General features: G+C 33.8%; 2 protein-coding genes across 2 annotated transcripts in view; one reads left to right on the forward strand and one right to left on the reverse strand.

Moving 5' to 3' along the window:
• Nucleotides 1–23,005, forward strand: part of LOC145935313 (neurobeachin-like) — a 134,753-nt gene that overhangs the window by 47,231 nt on the left and 64,517 nt on the right. The gene's annotated exons all lie outside the window — the stretch shown is intronic.
• The window catches only part of LOC145935134 (uncharacterized), a 42,288-nt gene continuing 35,853 nt past the window's right edge, over nt 16,571–23,005 (reverse strand). Inside the window, exons 5-6 of the mRNA XM_083036242.1 lie at nt 16,707–16,917; nt 16,571–16,619 (exon numbers count right to left, since the gene is read on the reverse strand). Coding sequence (XP_082892368.1) covers nt 16,571–16,619; nt 16,707–16,917 — 260 coding nt within the window. The remainder of the gene's footprint in view (nt 16,620–16,706; nt 16,918–23,005) is intronic.

The following is a 23,005-nucleotide window of genomic DNA, read 5'->3' on the forward strand; positions in this document are numbered from 1 at the left end:
AATGTTGAGGCACCAATAATCTTCGAGTTATAAGCGATTGAAAATAAAAGGTTTTTTGCAAACTAAGCTTTGTGAAAATAAAATACTAACAAAATCACATTCTTGAATTAATTTCAAGTAGAGTTTACTTTAATAGAATTTTAATTTAAGGCTTAGTTACAAAGATACGTGATGGCAAAAATTGGGAACATGCAAAAATGATGGCCTTCCTTGAAATTTTCACTGAGGAAAAATTATCTCCAAATGATTCTAGGAATCTGCCATTAACAGGTGTACCACTAATTCTGGGACATCCTGTATATATGTATATATATTGCAGAGTACGCGATGGCTTAATAGGATCTCTCTCAGAATAGTAGCGCTCGTGTTCGAGGCAACCTTGTCTCGCTGAAATTATTTTCTTGCGTTCCAAAAACGTCTTTAGGAAAAGTGAACTTTCTGACAGCGGCAACCTAACTGCAAGGCAAACTTTCGCGGAGACAAGGCTTCTGAAGCACGATCCGCTCTAAACCACGTCGCCGCGTTTTACGAGAAGCTATATTTTTTTGCCAGCAGCGAAACCTACCACCCCGATAAAATTCCAATACATATGAAACCCACAGAGGAATACTACTTCTTCGGTTTATTCGAAATTCATGCGAATGGTAGTCTTATATTTCGTGATAATATCGTATCAATGGAATTTCATCGATTTTATTCTATTCGCCAAGCGCTCTCTCTATTGCAACGTTGTCGAGAATTATTTCAGTTGACCTAATGCTAAGATTGTGTCGTTACTTGCATTGCATAATCACTTAAATTATCCTTATCAAGTAAATTGTTGTTATTATTTTTCGTTATTAATTGTTGTTATTATATTTATTTCATGAATATAATAGATATAATGGATCGGCATTGTAGTTTAAATATATTGCAATCCGTTTAGAGCTGGGACAAATATAATAGGTGCGACCGAACGGTAGAAATATGTTTGCAAATTTTTCGCTTTAAAATACAGATCTTTATATGGGTCTCGGTATGTTGTCGACAAACGCTGCAAGCAAGAAAATTCCAAATTCCAAGGGAATTTGCTGCGCGTGCGATCTCGGTTTTCGCACATACACCCTCTCCATCCGCAGCTAATATTGTACATCGCGTTTCTGAACACGTCTGCTATCTGTATCATCGATGCACGCGATTCAGATCGATGGCCCTTTTCCTATCACGTTGAGTGTCTTGTTTATGAGCACTCTGCCCGCTCCTGAATTTCGTTAGCTCGGGTATTAGCGCGGCGATAATGTAGAGTGTCTTGCAGTGAAGTTATGTATACCCCAGTATCTCGGAAGTACACAACACTGCTCTCGTAAGCACTTCCAATCGCTTAACTTTTGATATACATATCTTACTGACTAATGGATTCCGTACTCGCATTTACTTTAGATCAATACAATACGGCCGAATATATTGCTTCGGTTTATCAAACCGAAACTCGGTTACCAGATGCATCACGATGTGCTTAGGATTCCGCATACCACGACAAATCTCTTAACGTCTGATCATTTCGAATGCTTATACAGATATAAATAGTGAATGAATTTGCAGTTTTCCTCTATTATGTTACTATAATTAATATATAAATTAATAATTGAGGAATATTTTAACGAATTATATGAGAAAAATAATAATAATTCCACATTGCAAGTGTATAAAGCAAATTCATAATCTTTTTGTTGCAAAAATTTTAATTATATCCGCGTATTTATAACGCGTTATGTGAGTCGTAAACATTGCAAATAAACTTTACTTGTGCCTTTGTCCAATACGACATTAAGTTGGGTTTTTATTCTCGTGATAAAGTCGCAGGTAAACCGAAAGATCCTCGGGCGATTCACTCCGTTACGCGCTGCTGCCAAGCTACGAGAATATAATTAGATTCATTAAAACTAACTCTACAGGATTGCTCATAACCATAATATTCTAGAGACTGACAGTTCATTCTTTAGTAAAATGGAGTTACATCAACATAAATAATTGAACAGACAACTAACTTTCGCTACTAACAGCGCTTTTCTTAGTGCTTCATAAAGGATACAACTGCATTTGTTACATGTTACTTATTGTCTAATGATATATTTGTTTCATATTGTTTTTGTATATATTGTATTTATATTTCTTGTTTCAATTTGTATATATATAATATATTGATAAAAATATTAATAAAAATTAACTTCAATTTTTATAAAATTTTACAAACATTTGAATAAGAACTAGTCTGTTATGTTTACTTTATATTCAACAGCATGGTTTAATTTGCAATAATTAATTATTCAAGAATTATTCATTAATGTGCAATTCAAAAATTAATTATTCAGTGCGCGGGAAAATTAATTAAAATACTAATCGAATCAGTTGAGTCGGGTTCTCAAAATAGAAAAAAAAATATAGTAGCAAATGCACAGTCATAGATATCAGTAAAAGAAAATGTAATTGGTTTGAGTTAAATTAAAAGACAGGAGAAATCAGTTTTCGCAGATCGGATACAGTTTGATTGGTTCTGGCAAATCGAATAATAAAAAAGAAAGGAACGATTCTTCGATTCGTTTTTCTTCAATGAATATTGCTAAAATTCAGATCATTGTATACTGTCGCTATTTATATCATTACCGTAGATGGCAATATTCGAGGATAATACAATATCACTAAGCGGGATAAGTTTTGGTCGAAGCAATCTGAGCAGACGGAATTCAAAGGAGTAGATGGAATTTTAAAAGCGGATCGATATCTCTGAATTTTTACACAATTTACATTTCATTAAATAAAGACGGTTGACTCTAAATTCCTTTATTCAAGCTATCATATTCAAGCTTTTCAATAACTTTCTTTTTTTAGATTATGCAGAACATTCTGAAAATATACAGTAAACTATTTCAAGAACAAATTATTCAATACAAAATTCAAGTTTCTAAATTATCTTTTGAATATAAAATAGCAAAAAGCTAATGAACAAAATTGAGTGGAAATAGGATGAAATAGGAAAAAAATATATGCATGCTTGTGCAATTTATATCTGTTTGTGCAATTTTAGCTGGTTATATAGATGCGAATATAACTTGTCAAAAAATAGAAACAAAAAAAGCTTCTTGTCAATAAAGGCAATACAAATACTTATGTGGTTTCCAAAAATGTTCGGACACTTTTATTCAGTTTATATATGTATCATCGATCGAAAATATAGTTTTTGAATAATTGAAACGCTGTGTATTAAGCTTACACCAGCGTAAAACGACTTATATATGAGTAATATTGATTCGGGAATGGAACAAAATCAATTTAAGAGATTGCAAATGTAGTAGACACACAGACATATGATGCGAGTGCGTATTTCTCGTACTTTAAATTGTGTTTTAAATCTGTTGTTGGAGGATTATGTAAATCCCGATGAGAAGAGCGCAGCATAAGCATACAATTTTTAATGAGAGCAAAACAATACAATCAAATATGAGAGAATGCAAGTTATATATTTCGTTTATTTAATTCAAAATTGTTAAGATTATCGATATATCTGTTGAAATGAGAGAGACAAATACACGTAGATAATGCTATTTCTTTATTCTGTGCAATTTTCTATAATTAACTTTTTATAATTAAATAAAAATTTTATTATAAATTATTAATTGTATATCATCTGATAATGTGATAATCTGTCGTTACTACGAAATATTATAAATGCAAACAGTGCATCTGGGGACATATTGATTTAAATAATGCAGATTTTGATACAATTTGCAGACGTGTCAGATATGAAATTTATTATGCAAATGGAAATTCTAGCCCAAATTATAGACTTTGAAATTAGAATTAAATAGGATTTTGCTTGAAAGAATTGTTATATATTAATTGCAATGAAATCACGGTTTAACGAATCATAATTAAATCGAGGCTAAAAATTATTGGTTCAACACTTAGCACGTAAAATAAATTTAATGAAAAGCAAGAGCATTTCTCCGGTGCAACGCTTAATTTAATCGAATTTTTGCTATAAAATACGCGTTTAATTTCTGTCTTTGACGTATTTTCCCTCAAGAGTTTTCTTCGATAAACTGCGTAGAGAAAATAGTTTTCGCTGCAATCTGCTGCTGCTGTTTTGTTCTACTCGAGTTTCGCTTCATGCTTACAACTACAATTGCTGGCTAATGACTGGAAAACGTGGAATCGATACTGGAAATATACGAGCCGCGCGGCGTACAAGCCAAATCACAGCGTAACGCGCATTCGCTATTCTCTCACCTCTAATTTCACCTGGCATCTGTTCGTACAATTAGCAAGATAATATATAAAGTAAACGAGCATTTGAACATCTTCCAGCTCAAATTTCTGTGTGCGTTTAAATGTTAACAATATTCTCTAACAGATATATACATATGTATATGTAAAAAATATCTACATAAATTAATATACATTTCTAAGAATATTACACAAAACTTTTGTGATTATTTAAAAAATTAAAACATTGATAAAATTCAAACTTAAAACGTTTATAATATAGTCTGTTTTTAAACTATAATGAGAATCTACTAACTAATATAACTATGAGTCTGAGTTCATATCGCGCTATTACAGATGGCAATCATAAGTGCTATTAGGGAGGAGATCTAGATATGATATCGTCGATTTGGATACTCTGTTTATTGTACCGACGCTTCCTGTTCGTACTTGAAAATGCCAAGACGCCATACGCGTTTATGCTACCGAAGCATTAGAGGTAATAGGCCATAGGCTCCATAATAGCTTTGAGATTGTTGCATCTACGAAATTTCTCGGGGTTGAGCATGCACTTAAGCAGCGTGCAAGTATGCAGGTTACATGAGGTGACAGGTTTTCAAGATCGCTTTGTCAACATTACCTGCTCTCTAAGTAAATTATACGTGAAGTATGACATTTAAAAATAACGAGATTAAAAAATTATTTATCGTATTAAACGAATTATTCGCCTTTTATGAGTGTTTCTTAAATGCGATCTCGAAATAATGATCCATTGAGTCTTGATCTTCGATTTTAATTTTACAAACAAAAAGAAGTCATGTATGAAATGAATGGAGAATAAATCTGGAAAGTAGAGGAAAGAACCGTAAATGAATATCAGAGTGCTTTTTTAGAGAAAAATTTACAAATTGAAAATGCTAAATAAACAGATGCAATGTTATGATGTAATACCAGTTTTTTGCAATTTCTGCAAATTGTCAGACATTTCTAGTAGTTCGAGAATGTCTTTGTAGTAATGCTGTTTCATTGTTTATCTTGCTATACTTGATACACATTTTTCGCAAACGACTTTGAGAAAATCGGTATTTTTCTTTTCCACTTTTGTGAAACGAGTCAACAACATACAATTACTATAACGACAATAAAATTGCGACAATAAAACACGCTTCGCGAATTGAAATTTCTATTGAAGACAATTGAGGAATATAGTGTCATTGTATTACATTTGTTACTTTTTAAAAATATTCTCAGTTTTGAAGCTATAAAATTTATCTCATTACTTTTTTATGCTATCTTGTATATTAATAGACAATCTTGTATAATATATTTTAATATAAATAGTTTAATATAAAATATTTAATAAATAGTTTAATCTGTTTTATGTAAAATAGTTTTCTAATATCTATATTTTATATATACATAATTGCTATGAAAAAGTGATTTTAATGATATATGTATATGTATGTATCGTATACACTATAAAAATTGAAAAGATAGCTATAATTACAAGGGATTTTAATTTTTTAATTTAATCGTTTAATCATTATTATTTTTAGTGTCAAATAAATTATTATACATATATGTTACGTGTATGTATATTTTGTTGGCGCGTATTTCTATTTTTTAAATTGCGAAATATACCTATTACAAATGAGTCAAATGTGATAAAACACAAGAGACGATGATGCTGCATATATTTTTCTTTATATCTGCTTTATACATAGATTTTTATATGTAAGCGTACCCTATAACACATGAGCTCAAAAGATAATAAAAAATTGTCATTTTCTCCCTTTAAATCTTCCTTATTCTTTAATCCTGTTTATAGCTCGCGATTAAGTCTTGTAGATAAAAATGACATTATATGTATAGAATAATAAGATTTTTATCGTAGTCTCTCTCTCTATGCTTTGTAGCACTATCATGTCTCACAACCAAAGTCAAAGATTACATGTATGTTTCATTTATCCATTATCTAATTATTGATATAAGTTAAAGACTTTTAATAGGAAAAAGTAGTATCGATATATCTCTGCTGCTTTAGAAAGCGTCTCATGATAGCGGTATCTTAATTAATGGCTATGCCGCGGGAGATGCAAATTTCTTTTACAAGAATTTAGCTTTCGTGACAAATCGTGTCGCCGAACTATGCCAAACAACATTTTGCATCGAATTATCGCCTACCAGTCATATAACTATATATAACTATCATTTATGCATTAATTAAGTTTTACAGGTTAACTAGTTCTTAAACAGCTTGTTGCTTGTCAGCACAAGTTTTTTACGCGCCGATAATTACTAAATTATTATAGGATATTTTCTAACTATATACCTGGGTTAAATAGTGTAATTTGGAGCGGAATACAATTATATTTTCTACGTGGCTTGATAAATAAGATAGACCAGCGTGACCAAAATTAGTTCTAGGAAAAACAAGCACGTACTTGAGACAGTATATTTTTGAGAGGTACCTCAATATGTACTTTTCTACGGAATTTTTTATTGCGGTATATCGAATTCACATTTACTTTTGTCAAAATCTAATATGTATGTACAGTCGTAAGAAATTGGGTTTCATTTCTTTGCTCTGTAAATAAATTTTCTATATTTTCCGCTTTCTTGAATCTTAAATAATTGAAGAAGAGAAAGCAAATAAATACACAAACGTGATGTGTAAAAGATGAAAAAGCGAGAGAAGGTCAAAATGTCGCGCTCGCGGCGACGAAAGATCTAGATGCGGTTATGAGGGTGGCTTATGAAGCGAACGAGGTCACGACTTACCCACTTTCATGCTCGCCATTTTCATTGTCACCCTGCGCATGCAAATTGTAAACGAGCAGCGTATGTATGTATATTAATCCCGAGGCGTCGCCAACGCGAGAGAAGATGGCAGATATAATCACGTCACATTTTCATATAATCCAAATGACAGATTTGCCTCTTAATTCGAGGTCATAAATCGTTATGCGCAAGTTCGATCGAGGAGCGAAGGAGGATCGGAGTTGTCTCTTTTATTGTCTGTTCTTATACATCAATCTTCCACCTATATGTCCTCACCTTCCTTTTCTCTTCTTCACATCTCTTGTTGTACTACGTGACCGTTTCGGCAAAATGTTCCTTAGTTTATCCGATGTAGCTGACGGTAGAGGAAAGATGAATAACATCCGCCGCAGCATACATCTCTTTTCGCGGCAGAAAGAAGTTTCTACTCCTCTCGTCTCGGCGAATGCTAAAAGATTCCCAGGGGCGCGATTCCCGAAAGGGTAGCAATCAATATGAATCCCTTACTCGATCTAGTAATATTCGGTGCGCATTACCGTCAATGTATGTGAAATATACACGTCGTAACATTGCCTCTCTCTCGATTTGTTTCAGGTAAGTCCGTATGCTTCCGTTCGTAAAAGTCGTTCTCGCTGACGAAATATGCCTAGCTATGTGCGGTGAGTATTCGATATATATATATATATATATATATATATCAATCAAAAATAAATAGTTTTAGTTTAATAAATTTGCAGCCCAAACTTTTCAACATCTGTTTGTTGTAAAATAAATTCCACAGTCTGACAGCGAGCATCAGAGCTTTCTAATGATAATAACAAAACTTTCTATAAAGCACCAATTTCCATATGGAGTACGAGATTGAATAGTAAATTCTGAACCTATTCACTAGTTATATAGAGAGTGCACTTGGAGTTAATGATCTATAGACATCGTTCAGTCAAGGATTCACGTCATATACACGTATATTATGGAAGTTATAAATGTACTTTATTAATATGTTTCTATTGGTGCACGTAGATTGACGCTGAACATATATATCGTGATTAATATTTTTTATCGCAAATATACTTTTTCAAAAATATTAAATATCTTTATCACAAATATATATTTTTTATTTCAAATATAAATCGCAATAAATTCAAATCGTAACTATAATTATCTTTATTCGCAAATGTATTCGTTGTTTATCTGCGAGATTTACGATACGCATATATTACGATAAACATACAAACGCGTTGTTTCATATGCTAGCAAAAATTCATTGGTTAGTGTTCCGCGGTCAAATAAAGCTGTACTCGGACATTGCGTCACACGAGCGCGAATTGTGTGCGAATGCGTATTGACCGGCGCTTTCATCTTGGTATACTCTCATTGAGTTTCGCGATCGATATTTAGTGATATTTATTTGCCCCATGGTAACGGTTTGCGAGAATCGAATAAAACTCGGTTTATTGATGTTTACCGCAGCGCAATATTGAAAAATTTTACGCTTAATGAATGTTTAAATTGATATTTTTATCGCGATATATTTATCAGCGTTATTATTGCCAATCTCCAAGTTTGTAATTAGCACATACCTAATACGCGATATGCATTCTGTGCGAATATATTTAGCCGTAATAAACTCTGAAACAAGAATTTAACGAACGCTTTTGTGCACACTTTTAATCTTATTATGACGTTGTCGCTTGACGTCAATTTTAATAAAAGATACGTGTCCTTGCACAACGTTCCACAGCTAGAGGAAAAATTCATACAGCAATGTTTATCTAATTAATGTTCCCTTGCATTTGTTCATCTCATGCCATAACAATAAACATATCTAGAATTACAAATCGTCATTAATGATCATCAGTACGCTGCGTGTGTGTTTAATTAAATATTTGAGAGATGCGGCAATCGCTGTGTCGTATTTTGTAATATTATAATGTCGAGCTCACCGAGTCCTCCTCTCAGGAGGACAGAAATCTCTCGCGTACTCCTCGCTGTATTTCCCACGAATTGTACGTTAGTTTTTGTCACAGCGAGCTGCATAATATTGGAGTGAAAATTGCCCTTGTTTCGCTCGTCGAGCACAAGTGGATCGCGCGCGTCGGACGATATTGGCTTAAAGTTTAAAGTAGCGATCGAAGCGGGGACAAACATACACGCGGAGACCCGGGGAGCTCGCTCTATGCACTCTGCGCCGCACGGCTCTTTGTGAGAGACGATGCGAAGTAATTAAAAGTCGATAGAACCCAGTGGCCTGCTCTAGTCCTTTCTTCACCCCCTTCCTCTCCCCTTCCTCCCCGTACCTTTTTTATTCCTTCCAAAATGTGCCACCTACGCATGCCAGTCACCCTTGTCAGCGGGAAAACACACATTTGCGCTTTAAGCGGCTTACAAGATTCTGCGGGCTCCAAATCCACTTTTGCTTGGTTTTTAGATTGGTTAGCTCTTAATCCCGTTGGCTGATACACGGATTAATCAACGCGAAAGTAATAGTGTGTACAACGTACATTCTGTTTTCCCTTTTTATTCTTTTTTACTACGTCAATAGAAACATTGTGAATATGTGTTACAGGGAAAATTATTTTTATAATAGATATAATTATAATATTTGCACTATCTATATGTATAATATTTCTTTATCAAATTTTTTAATATGTACAAATATTGATAATTACAATAATTTCTTTTCAACCTAAAGTGTCTGTTCGCGTATTGTCATATATTCATCTTATTGTTAGACAGACAAATGATTATACATATATTTTTAATGTACAATTTGCCTTTTCTATGAATAACGTTGTTTGAGTTCACAAGATGAATTGTTTTGCATTAGCATTTTTTACACTTTTATTTCAAATGTACTTTCTGCACGATACATGTTCATGCCAATAGACTTTTACAACTCGCGTTAAAAAAGCGCGCCCGTTACATTTTGCGCATTATTTTTCGTGATGTCTGCAACTTCTTTATTATTTTTTTTTTAAGCGGAACGTAACCACAGTCTTCCGTTCTGCTAACACGTCACGCGCGTATTGATTGCCACGACTGTGGAAAACGTCCAAGGTCCTGCATATGACCACTAGGTGTGTGTATATATATCGAACGGACCGGTTCTCAGCATAAAATCGATATTTATTCCCGACGCGCTTAATGACATTTAATTACTCTAGTAGGTGAGGCCTATCGATCGCGCAACCACGTGGTTAGAGAAAAAGTCAGAGAAAAATAGAGAATAACGTTTCCATTATATAAATTTATTGCAGTTGTCGTATATGCGTTGAAATTTCCTTGAATTGACGGAAGAGTTGCGCAGTAGTTTTTAATTAATAATAGATTCGGCGAATAATTGAGCCATGCGAAACTAACTCCACGCTCCGTTTACTTGATCTCCCGGCCGAGATTTATACCACGAATAAATCTATAGAGCATGAAAGCATGTATCGTACAGCGGGAATTTATCGTTGACGTCCGGGTTCTCCTCGAGTAACCCGAATAAATTTCGCCTGAAACAATCGAATCGCCGAGATTACTCGGCACTAACGAGCCATTTGTTACGACGGCGAGTGAGATTTTTCATTATTACAACACACGACGCTGTAATCGACTCTACGTTTATTCGCCGAGAAACTGTATAATGATAACTAATCTAATACTTTTTCGGTGAAACAGTATCTAATTATAAATGCCAATATCTATCCCCCTAATATGTATTTAATTATAATATTTCGAAAGTGAATTGCAAATCTGGCATAGTGTGTGTTATGTAAATAAGACAATTACTTTCATATCACTGATATGCCTGCGATATATAAACTTTTTATAATATTTTATATATTAACAGTTATAGAATAAAGCTTTAATTTATTAGTTTAACGATGAATTATATATGCGCACGTGTGTAACAATATTTTTAATTTTTCCGATTAATTAACCATGATCTATTTATTAATATTCGATATTCATAAACGGCTCATTTATCATGATTCGATATTTCTATCATTTAACTGTCAGATAATTTTGTTTTCATTTATTCCGCTTAAATTACGTCGTATAGCGAATATTATTTGCCGATGTGAGATCTTCATTTTGTGTTTCATTATTTTGATAATGACCGGTATTTATTGAATTATCATATCACTAGAATACGTTATTTATACGGGGTGTTTGTATACTTTTATGTGTATAAGTGTATTTTCTACAGATATGTTTCTAAATCAGTAGGGATCGACGTGCATAAAAACAATGCCAGCACCATAGATTTCTGTAAATGCAAACCTCGAAATATTTCGTTCTCACACAACCACAACCAGAGTATTAAATCCTGTCAGACATAAATTAGCTTTTTCTTAAGGTGCGATTGCACTTGGACGCAGACAAAGTACATTTTTTATCTCTTTCCCCGTAGGGATTAACAGTGGTGTATTTCAACGATCCGAAAGTTTACATTTTAGGTAGATATCTATTTTTCTGTTTGATTAAATCCCATTCTTTTTTTCGTCTTCTGTTGCGTTGCATTTATCTAACGAAAAATATATTTATTTAACATTTTTATCTCCCTCTATATAAAATTGAAAAATTGATATAAATTTTTTTTGTGCATCAGCAATTTTATTTCTAACAAAATTTTTAAACAACACTTGCTATTCTCTCTCTCAATTTAATAAAATATATCTCACATGCAGTTGATTCAACATTTTATAAAATTTTAGCTGAATAATTGCGCGAATAAGGATAAATTAATGTAAGCGTAGCTTTAGCATATCTGCATATTTGATCTACAATATAGGTTCATGCATGATTCATAACTTTTTATCGGACCTTGAGCTCGTAACAGTTGTTTCACGAAAAAGTCATAACTCGTCTATTACGCTTCGCGAACAGTTGTCTTAAAATTGATTTATTCGCCGTTCGTTATTGCTCTCTTCAATTACATATCGCGGATTGCTCGCAAAATACTTTTCCGATATGTAAATTGTTCTAAATCGTACAAAAGGCATTTTCTCCGAATATATAAATTATGGAGAAGAGATAATTTACAGACAATTTTTTTTTAGTAACTCAGTGAAATTGTTCTTGCGAAATCATCTGCATCCGGAAAACAAAAAGTAGTAATATCACAAAAGCAGTAAAATTAATATTCAACTTTTCGGCAGTGTTTTTAGTTGTCTGTCGTGTTTATTAAAATATTTCCCCACTTTACAACAATTTAGTGGAAGCGCTTATCAAGACCTACTTCTGTTCCGTTGCTCGCTGAATCCGGATGACAGCAACGGTACAAAAGTGGCGCGGAGGAGAAAGTATTGTCTGCTTGATGCACGGATAAGCGTATACGCTTTTATGTTAGATTCCTATGGTAATGAGCTGTACGAAAGAGTGAAAGAAAACGCGAGGGGATCTGCTCTCTTCTACCGTCTTCTTTATCTTTCCAGAATAATGCGTCTTGACATTATTACCAAAGTCATTGCTCGTGGCTCATCTCCTACTGCTGCTCTAGACAGCTATTGCCGACTAAAGAAGTAGCACTAGATCCGACCGTTACGACCGGGACAATAATTTCCGAGGCTGTCGAGATTCTTGCACTTGACGTAACGACTTCATGATGCTCCTCGACTTTAGATAGCCGAGCATCATTCGCGCGTATTGAATCGCAGATACAATCGCGATTATCGATATAGAGAATAAATAAAGAGATAGTTACGCTCTTAACAATCCCTCTTAATGCGTTATAAGCTAAATAAGTTCCAAAAATTCACGATCGAGCTTAAAGGAAAAAAAAAATTTAAAAAATTAAATTAAGAATCTGTTCTTCGAAAGTAAACTTCGAAATAACATCATGAATATTATGTGAGATAAAATATTTTTATTTCACATGTTATATATTACTTATCAAGACCCTATTTTTTCTTACTCTATTAATAAGCAATTTTAAATGATCTTTAATTAATCTTTTGAGATTATAAACGTGATCGCGATTCCTCAAGAAATTTTATAAAATCATACAGTATCTCTTATAAAAATCTTCTTAAACTGTTTTTTCATTAATTTATGGTATTGTAATTAAAATTTGAAGTATAAAATCTTCATAATAGAAAAAAACATAATTGTGAACTTCATATTTTACTTTTCTTTTTTTTTCTATCTGTCATAAATATAATTCTCCTCTCCCTTTAGTTATCAATAATTACGTCCTAGATGTTAATGATTATTGTTGGGTAAAGTATAGAATTGTAATCAGTATCATTAGAATTCAAAGTTTATCCTGTACACACATATCTGCAAGCATAATCAGGCAAGTGCAAATTTGGTTTAGGCAACGATGTAATCCAATATACATCCGTTAGCATCTAGAAAGCTATCTATGTATATGTACGTCAATACATAGAGCAACGTTAACCACGCCGCTACCAAACGCACGTGCTGCATCCATGTCGGCGAATGCACTCGCAAGATAACCCGGAACTGCATCTTGCACCCTCTGTGACGTATACCCGGTTTCATCCGCGACCAACCCCCAATGAAATTCATGTTGGTAAAACAGGGTAGTTTCCACCCCTATTTTCCACCCCTATTTTCCATCGAGTTTTAAGCAACAATTACTTGCTCACGCGCATTAATCGTCCTTCCTCTTTCCTAAGAGACAGAAGCCATTATATAAATTTAATTTAATTCTTATTAGTAAGAAATCTTATATAATATTCTCAATATGTACCATGGGCAGAGGGTTGTATTTTCTACCCTCTACACGAAAGGTAAGTTGCTATTTGCTTCAACGATATGGTAGGTAGCTCCACGGTAGATACCTTTCCGCTCTTCATTGACAGTATTATTAAGAGTCCTCATGAAGGTAAGATCAAACAGTTGATCAATCTGTGTTATTTAACACTAGGTGGTGATAAGATTTCGTATTTTATATTTCGCGCGATCAATTTTTTTGAACAATACAAAAATTTTATAATTATTTTGGATAATTGGAAAAGTTTGCTACGTTAAATTTTCTTGTCAAAGTTTATTGATAATTACCAATGTAATTTAGAATTTTTAATTATTATACGAATTCTGTTTTTAATGTTTTTGAAAATTTCAATATTTTGTCTGTCTCTAAAATAAAAGTATTAAACTAACTTCATCGTATCTATTATATAAAAAATACACACACATTATTAGTCATTAAAATTGAAACACTATATATTATATACATATAATGTTGCAATCTTAATGGCTAGCAGTGTATATTAATATACTTTCTCTAAGTTAATAACCGTGGTCCGTTGTTTTCTTTCACAAATATTATTTTCTTTAATTATCTATAGAAAATATAATTCACTTATTTATAGAAAATCCCTATTCCTTATAATTTTCCATATTTAGCCACTTTTGACATTTTTAGTTATTATTGTCGAGATGCAATGCATAACGTGAGCTGCTACTCTAAAGAGTTAAGCTATATCCCTGAAGAGGAAATATGGGCATCAATTGCAACTCGCGCGATTCATTAAAATCCGTGATGCACCAGATGTGGTACTACACTGTTGGGAAATGTGCATGTAGTTGATAGCTCGTAGTTATGATTACAAAGGTTTTCCGAGTTCTATCGCAATCGATGATACAAAGCTCACGGTGTTTGATTATACTCTACATTCTGAATTCTCAATGTTTGGCGATCAGTAACACACGGGGCGTGTATGTGCAATCGCACAGGGGAATTGCGGTTTGCGGCATTTCAGTAGTACTTGCTATCGTAGAGCGAGTGTTAGCTTGGAATTAGCGTGTCTAATTACGATCCTTTTCCCTAGTGTATAGCATCAGTTAATATTGTTGTGTCACGTTGAGGGCATTCAGTCACCTCATCTGTCCCAGAAAGAACAGTATTGTTTCGTCATCGAAACACAATTTTTCTTTAATAATATAGTATAATAAAAATTTTCACAATAATTTCAATCGCTTCTAATTTTATGTCATTATATCTCAGCGATGAAATATAAAATTTAAGAAAAGTAAGATGCGATAGTTGAAAATAGATTTATATTTTTACATAAATTTGTGATGTGACGTTCAATATTACTTTTTTATTAGCGACAAATCTTATATATTTATATAAATGCGCAAAATTTTCTAAAAATTTTGTCAAATGATAGACTTTGATTAACGTTTATCAAACACCTCACGATAAGTTTACCATCTGTAATCACGTCGATGCTGCTTGCGCAGCGCTCGAAGGTGTCGGGGACTGTTAAAGTTCAATTAAAGTTTCATAATGAGCTTTGAAACGATCGATAGCTGAATAAGATCAAAGATTTGTATGTAAATAAGAATTTAAACTGAGATAGACTCGAGGATAATAAATAAAAGTTTACTACATGTTCGGCCATATTATTTAAAATATCTATCCATATTTAAATGTACATGTATAAATTCATCATTTTCGCGATATTGATGTGATCGATAGTGAATACGTTGTATACATGTTTTCTAAATGGATATCAACTTTCTTATATTCGGGCTCTTTGCATATGAAAGCGTTGAATATGATTGACGAATTTAATAATAATGCCAAGAGCTAATGTGTAAATTCAGGTAAAGTCAGGTATTTGAGGAAAGCCGAATGAGGAACGCCAAGTCGGGAAATCTAAGCGGATTCCTAACTCGTTCTTCCTTCGAGCAAGCGATTTGCAATTCGAAACGGTCTTTATCTTTATGTTCTCTTTATTCTCAAAGAGATAATGTAAGAGAAAGCATTTATATATATGTATGTAATGTATGTATATAATATACGCGTATAATATATACGTATGTATATAATATCTCTACTTATATAATCGCTTACATCTGATGCAAAATGTGCAAGACATTCTATTATTATACTATAATTCTTCACAATAAAATATCCTTTCTAAAAAGGCATGTTAAGTCGATTCTCGCAAGTATTGTTACCTCTTTTCCGCGATGCTGTTTGGCTGTTTCGATTTGCGTTGTGTGTTATATTTCGTATCGAGAGGTTGCCATCTCGAGAGTTTAGCAGTTTGACAGTTTGTTCAAAATAAAATAAAATAAAATAATAATATATTTAAAATAATGTGTTATAATACTTTAAACTCGATTAATATTTATATATTTTTGATAATTATCAGCTGATTTCTGTCAAAAAATATTAATCAAATTTAAAGTATTATAACATATTATTTAAAATATATTATTTTATTTACTTTTATTTTAAACAAACTTTATTTTCAACTACTAACCCTCGCGATGACAGCCTCTCGATGCTGCGAATGTAACGCACAATGGAATCGAAACAGTTAATCAGCATCGCGGAAAAGATGCAACAATACTTGCGAGAATCGACTTAACATGCCTTTTTAGAAAGGGATGTTATAATATTTTAAATTCGATTAATGTTTTTGACAATTATCTCTCAGCTGATTTTTGTCAAAAAATATTAATCGCGTATAAGATATTATAACACATTCTTTTAAACATGTTAATATTTTAATATTTTCAACATATTACATACAGCCCATTACGGCTATAGAAAGGTTATAAAATAAATAATTTTTCACTCACCGATACGTAGTGGAGTTGTAGTACACAGCATACACATTGATCTGAAAACAAAATATTCAAATTATGTATGTGTGTGTCGAATATCTCACAAACAATGCAGTTTAGAAAAAATGTTTTATTTTGCATACCTCGCAGTTGCCCCGATGTCGCTCGATGCCTCCCCGGGCCTCCTCCTCCTCTCTTGGTTGATCGTCGTTGCTCCTTCGTAGCACTCACGACATTCGCGAAAATACGAATAATTACGATTGTCCGACACTTTACACGGCACTCCCGACGCACGATACTTTACACGGCACTCCCGACACGACGTGTGAATCGCACTGTGTATTGCAATGCTTCCTGTAACAAATAAAATACATACATAATATTAGAATAATCTTATTATTTCGCATTATAACATACACATATAAATATAAAAAATATGTAAGCTAGAATATTTAATTAGTAAATTTTCGCTTTATTAATATTTTTTAACAAAAATCTGATTAAAGCGTTAATTTGCTAATTAATTTTTAAAATAATATGTTATAAAAATTAAAATAATATAATATGTTTTAAATAATATGTTATAATACTTTAAACTCGATTAATATTTTTGATAGTTATCAGCTGATTTTTGTCAAAAAATATTAATCGCGGATAAGGTATAATATATAATATATTATTTAAAACTAATATTATTATTTTAATTTGATTTTATTTTGAACAAACTGTCAAACTGTTAACCCTCGCGATGACAGTCTCTCGACGCTACGAATATAACGCACAACGCAAATCTTGACAGCCAATGAGTATCGAGGAAAAGCGACAACAATAAACTTCGATATATCCGAGTATCAACTTTACATATCTTTTTTAGAAAAGGAAAGGATACAATAATATAATTATTTAGATATTTCATACAGGATTCATATAGGAATTAGATTATTGATTATATTTTTTACAAGAGTTTTATTTTATATTTAAGAAAAAACTTTTTGATAGTTATGGTAATTTATAGTATATTAAATATCTATTTAAAGAATAAATTATTGTGCGTAATAATTACTTTTTCAAATCAATTATTTTGAGAGAACATTTTACTTTAAATAGGATATATCCGTAAACATATTAATTGATTGTATTTGCAGTTAATTTTTGTTTGGCCTTTACAAGCCATTTCTTTTAAAAAATATATTATTTCTGTTACGTTTGTGTTGGCGTTTGATCAGCGCGTATCTTTCGTGATACTCGTGAACGCGTGGAATTATTGTAAATCAGGATATCGCCATCGGGGAGAGTCCTGAATGTGCGCGAGGATCAAGTGCGTGTGCGGCACAGTAGTAGAATCAGCGGTTGCGTCAGACACGACAGGTCGTATTTCTCTTTCCTTTGCGAGTCGGCTCAGCAATTGTACATATGTAGACTGATTGTTAGTTATATAATAAAATTTCTATCTATGATAAAATACAATTTCCTATATTACTAATTTTTAAAATAATAATATGTTATAAAAATTAAAATAATATAATATGTTTTAAATAATATGTTATAATACTTTAAACTCGATTAATATTTTTTCACTGAAATCAGCTGATTTTTGTCAAAAAATATTAATCGAAAATAAAGGTATTATAACATATTACTACATATTACTATTTTAATTTTTTATCATATTATTATTTTAAAATTTAATTAGGAAATTAATGCTTTAATCAGCTGATTTCAGTGAAAAAATATTAATCGAGTTTAAACAAACTTTACATATTTATTTTTTAAATATCATTATTTTTAACTAAAAATCGAAGAATGGCGCGCTCGTAGCGCGCGCTTGTGTTGTTCTATATGATAAATGATAAGATACCAGTTATTGGATACTGCAATTTTAAGTTTTGGTGTTTGAAAGATTATTGTTTTTCCGCGAAAGTTTATATATTTCTTTTCCGTCCGACTGATCCCCCAAAAGTTTTCAATCGTCATAATTCCATCAAAGATATATATAGTTACAGTAAAATGAAAAGTAAACTCTCGTTACCCCGGAACGGAAGTTCCGCTAGTGCCGTAATAATGATGTACGGAACGTGTGTGTCGTTTTTCTTTTATAAAATTTGATAAAACTTAGAATTTATTTAGGACAATCGCGCGATAATGGGAAATATAAATAAAATCTTGGTAATTTATATTGCGTCTTGACCTCGCGGATTTATTCTACGCTCGCGATAGTCCTCGTAAATGCAGATGCGATAACTAACGAGTGGTATATACCGAGTGCTTTTCATCCGCTTACTCGGTACCGCGGTTAGTCGGCGCGATACAGCTCGTCGCCTTTTCCACTGACAACGATGCTAATGAGCAACGAACGCTCTAACAAGTGTTGCTCAGTATTATCATAGCTCTTTGTTCACAATAACAATTATATGCAAATATAAACAATTACTACTAGGCCAGCTTCATCATTGTTGATGCCGTCGTTACTTATTACTTAGGGAGTTGAACAACGTGGTAAACCGCATATTGTTTAATAAAATATATGCATCATATTATATCTTATAGTGATGCATTTTTTATCAAAGATTGCCTGATAAATATTTGTCACTTTATATTCTTCACATAATTATCTCGACTATAGTGAAGAATCCTAGGTAAAATAAATAATTAATAAGTTGTCTTTCTATGATCAATAATATATATATGATCAATAATTATGTATAGTAGAATAAATTCATAAAAATAACGTTAATTTTTTTAAAGCGCATTAAAGTGGAAAATTATGAAGTTAATTATGTCCCATTCGAATAACATTAAATGCGACGTTTCTTTAAATGTAGTAGTTATATACGCAGTATAAATAACACAAAACCGTGTAAAAAGAGGAAACAAGGCATCATTAGAGAAGTTTTCTATATTCCTTACTATTTTCCGAGCACCTTTCAACAAGATACTAATATTAAAATATCGATATTGCAACGTGTAACAATGAAATAAATCTCATCGTAGTCTGTAACACGAAAATGCGTTATTAGCGCGAGAGAGCAGAAAAGATTTGCTTTGAAAAATCTCTCGTTTTCTACAAACAAACGGAATCGTCGAAAGGGATGACCTGATTGGAGATAGTCCTTCGCGTTTTCAGTAATATGCGACAATACACATTATTCTTGGCGTTTGTCGCTCCTCGTTTATATCCGTATTGCTGCTGCTGCATGCGCACTGCGAAATGTATACGGCATTCGGCTTGGTTAAAGTGGAGATTGCTTACAACTCTATAGGGACGTCCTGACGTAGACAGGATTATGGGACGCCTGTGTTGAGAGAAGCCGGCTCAATATCTACTGCGCAATTACATAACTTGGAAACGAGTCCTACCGGATACGGGGATTGTCGCATTCGAATTTGCAGTAATAAACTTAAGCGCGTGTAATATCGCGCCAAAGGCAAAGTAGATATCATAATTTACTGTTTCTCAGTTGTATTCTATGATTATTGTATATAGCTTTCGGCTATTGATATTATCTAGGGCCAGATAAAGTTCGGGTGTGTAAATGTATTAAACGAGAGCCGGGGAGCAATCTATAGTTAGATCACTGAACCGAAATCACTGTCGAATATATTCGTATACATATATATCTCGCCATATTCGTCGCAATTTCTCTTTCGAACTTTCGCTAATAGATCCCGACGTTCCGCTTGCATTGATTTTTTAAAGGGCATCACCAAACTCATGGAACGGATGGATCGATGCACTTCGGTTATTGCCGCGGGCGGAAAAATATCGGGGCTTTCAAACCCGCGACCGACGCATAAACTGTTGGAAAAAAAATGTTTTCATCTGCAAACGAAATAAAGGGGCAATCTTTTCACTGATACAACTCCGGTCTCTATCGATCATCGGGCTTCTGTCATTCGCAACGCGTAGCGTACATGACACTCGGTTGCAACAATAGGGCAACCACCTGCGTCAAATCGGCGTGACATTTTCGAATACGCTGGAAACCTAAAGGCAGATTAGCGAAAGCGCGATGGGGAAGCGAGGGTGGTAGGAGGAGGGTGGCAACCGGCGCATATTGTTCCGTTGTAATCTATTGTTTAATACGTCAACCGTGATACTCCGGTCTTTCTGGTTCGCTTCGCTTCTGATCGGTAGTTGTTGACGCAGAACATTGCCGTTGGGAGAGAGCACGGATGTTGGCAAGCGGAATCAGTTTCGATGAAATATTTGCTTCTAAATTCTATAAACTGTTCGCAGTTCATTCTAGTCAGTAAGTAAACAAATCAACAGCTTTGCCAAAATATTTGTTACCTTTTTTTAACATTCTATTTAATAAATTCCGCAATCTATCTTGTTGATTCGGTGCTGGCTATATCAAATCTGGATTGAACGAAATTGAAAAGTGTCGCTGATTTATATCGCTATTTTAAGGGTGAAAAAGGTGTGTAACCATCTAATGAAGAAAAAGGACTAAAAATCGATTTGCTATTGTTCGTTTAATTAAAATTTACAAATATATCTTTGAAAAATTTCAATTTGTAGAATTTGTAAAATTTTAATTCGTGCTTAGAAATATTAATAAATTTTACGAGAAATGGATATGATAATTGTAACGATAAGATACGCGGTTAATTATTATCGTTTGTGACCCTAATCGTTCGGTTTCGCGACCCGAATAATATTCGCGCCCGCGCGTAGATGAAATAAAATTTGTTGACGTCATCGTGACGTATTCTTCCACAACTCGGAGCTGCGAAGTGCAATCGGAGGGAGGAATATAACCGAGAAAAAGGAAAGAGCAGATGGCGGAAGAGCGATGAGAGAGCATAATGTGTGAGAAAGGCGAGGAGGAAAACGAGACGGGGGTTTCTGAGGAAAAGGAGCACAGATCTCGGGCTTGTCGATATCAGATGCACGTTTAACCGAAGATATCGATCCGATTGAAATATTTCCATCAACCGCCGCGAGCCTCTTCGATATAATTCATTTGGAAAATGTCGCGTCGTATCGCCCGGTTGTAATAATGAGGACGGCATAATTTTTCAACGATGTTATCCGATATTATAATTCCGTCGGTTCTCTTCAACCGGAGGAATCCGATGTTCAGGTCTTCATCATTTTTTTTCTTTCCAATTGAGATTGTTCGAATTGGACGTTTCGAACTAATCTTATCCGTCGATCTCGAGTGTCACGACCCAGGTCAAGATACAAAATTTAATTTAAAAAGCTCTCTATTGACACTCGCGGAGCGCACGTGGTATCCGACAGTTTCTACGTCCTCTTCGAAATTCCTTCCAGGCTATGGATCCTGCAGAGTAAAGACCATTCTCACGTAGCTGTCCTTTTCTCAGCTCCTTTGTCGTCCTCTCTACGCTCTTTAATTACGACGTGCCATCGCGTTTGCTCCTCTTACATTTTCATTTTTCACGTCCGCACTCGAACGCGCAGTAAGTTTCAATGGCGAAAGTTAAGCCGCGACTGTAACTGGCATCGGAATTTACCGCCGGCGAATATTGTCCGTGGATTCCGAACGTTTATTGGCCTTCTCAAATTCTTGCGAGTATTATGGGCCTTTTTGAGTAATTGATCGTTAAGCGGAATGTGATTAGCAATTCCAATTCGCACTTCTTTTTTTCTTTTGCGAGATAAATCTCCGTTACGTGTGACGAGCAAAATAGTCGCCATGCGTTTTTCACGGAAATCCATTGGCAACGTTGGGTTTGTTATCGATTTTCAACTGTTCGCAGTGTACTCTTCTCATATCTCTTCTCTCTCGCGGATACTCTTTCATTGATTTTATTGTCTGTGAACACGAAGCTTTTAAACGTTTCCCTTTCTTGACCAGTCGTTTTCCACTATATTCCTCGAATGGGGTGTGCTCGAAAGTATATCGATTATATCTTTAAGTTCGCCTCTCTCGGCGCCATAGAAGGTTCCTTCCTTCTATTTTCTTCAAACGCGACCCGTTCGACCGTGAATAAAACCGTTCATCGCAGTCCGGGCATCTTCGATCGAGTGGAGTTCGTCGCCCAAGTAGGAGAAAACAATGGCTCGTTCGACGACGTTCTCTTATAGAGAAATCAAGAGAGCGAGACCCTCGTGCAGGCACGAATCCATCTCGAAAAAGATAAAGTGCCTCGGCCTAATCCCGAGCTATGCTTAGCAAAGTCGCGCGTTACTTTTAATTCTGTATTTCCCGAGAGAGCCCGGCAAAGTTTTTCCTCCTTGATCCTCCCCAAGTTTTAAGCTCGATGCGATTACCTTCGAAACGAACTCATTTGGTATGTATAAGGCAACATGCGCAACATGATCGATGTGCTTAATGAGCCGGTTTCATAAAATTATTATTAAACATACTTAATCCTCTTTTTTCCCTGCCAAAAATTACAAACGTTACATAGAAAATTGATCGCTTCCCATATATGACAAACTTTCTGTTTCGAATGATTGATGTGATAATCA

This window comes from Prenolepis imparis, unplaced genomic scaffold, assembly GCF_030444845.1.
Source record: "Prenolepis imparis isolate NDT839.2.m4 unplaced genomic scaffold, iyPreImpa1.0 SCAF_4, whole genome shotgun sequence".
Taxonomy (NCBI): Eukaryota; Metazoa; Arthropoda; class Insecta; order Hymenoptera; family Formicidae; genus Prenolepis; species Prenolepis imparis.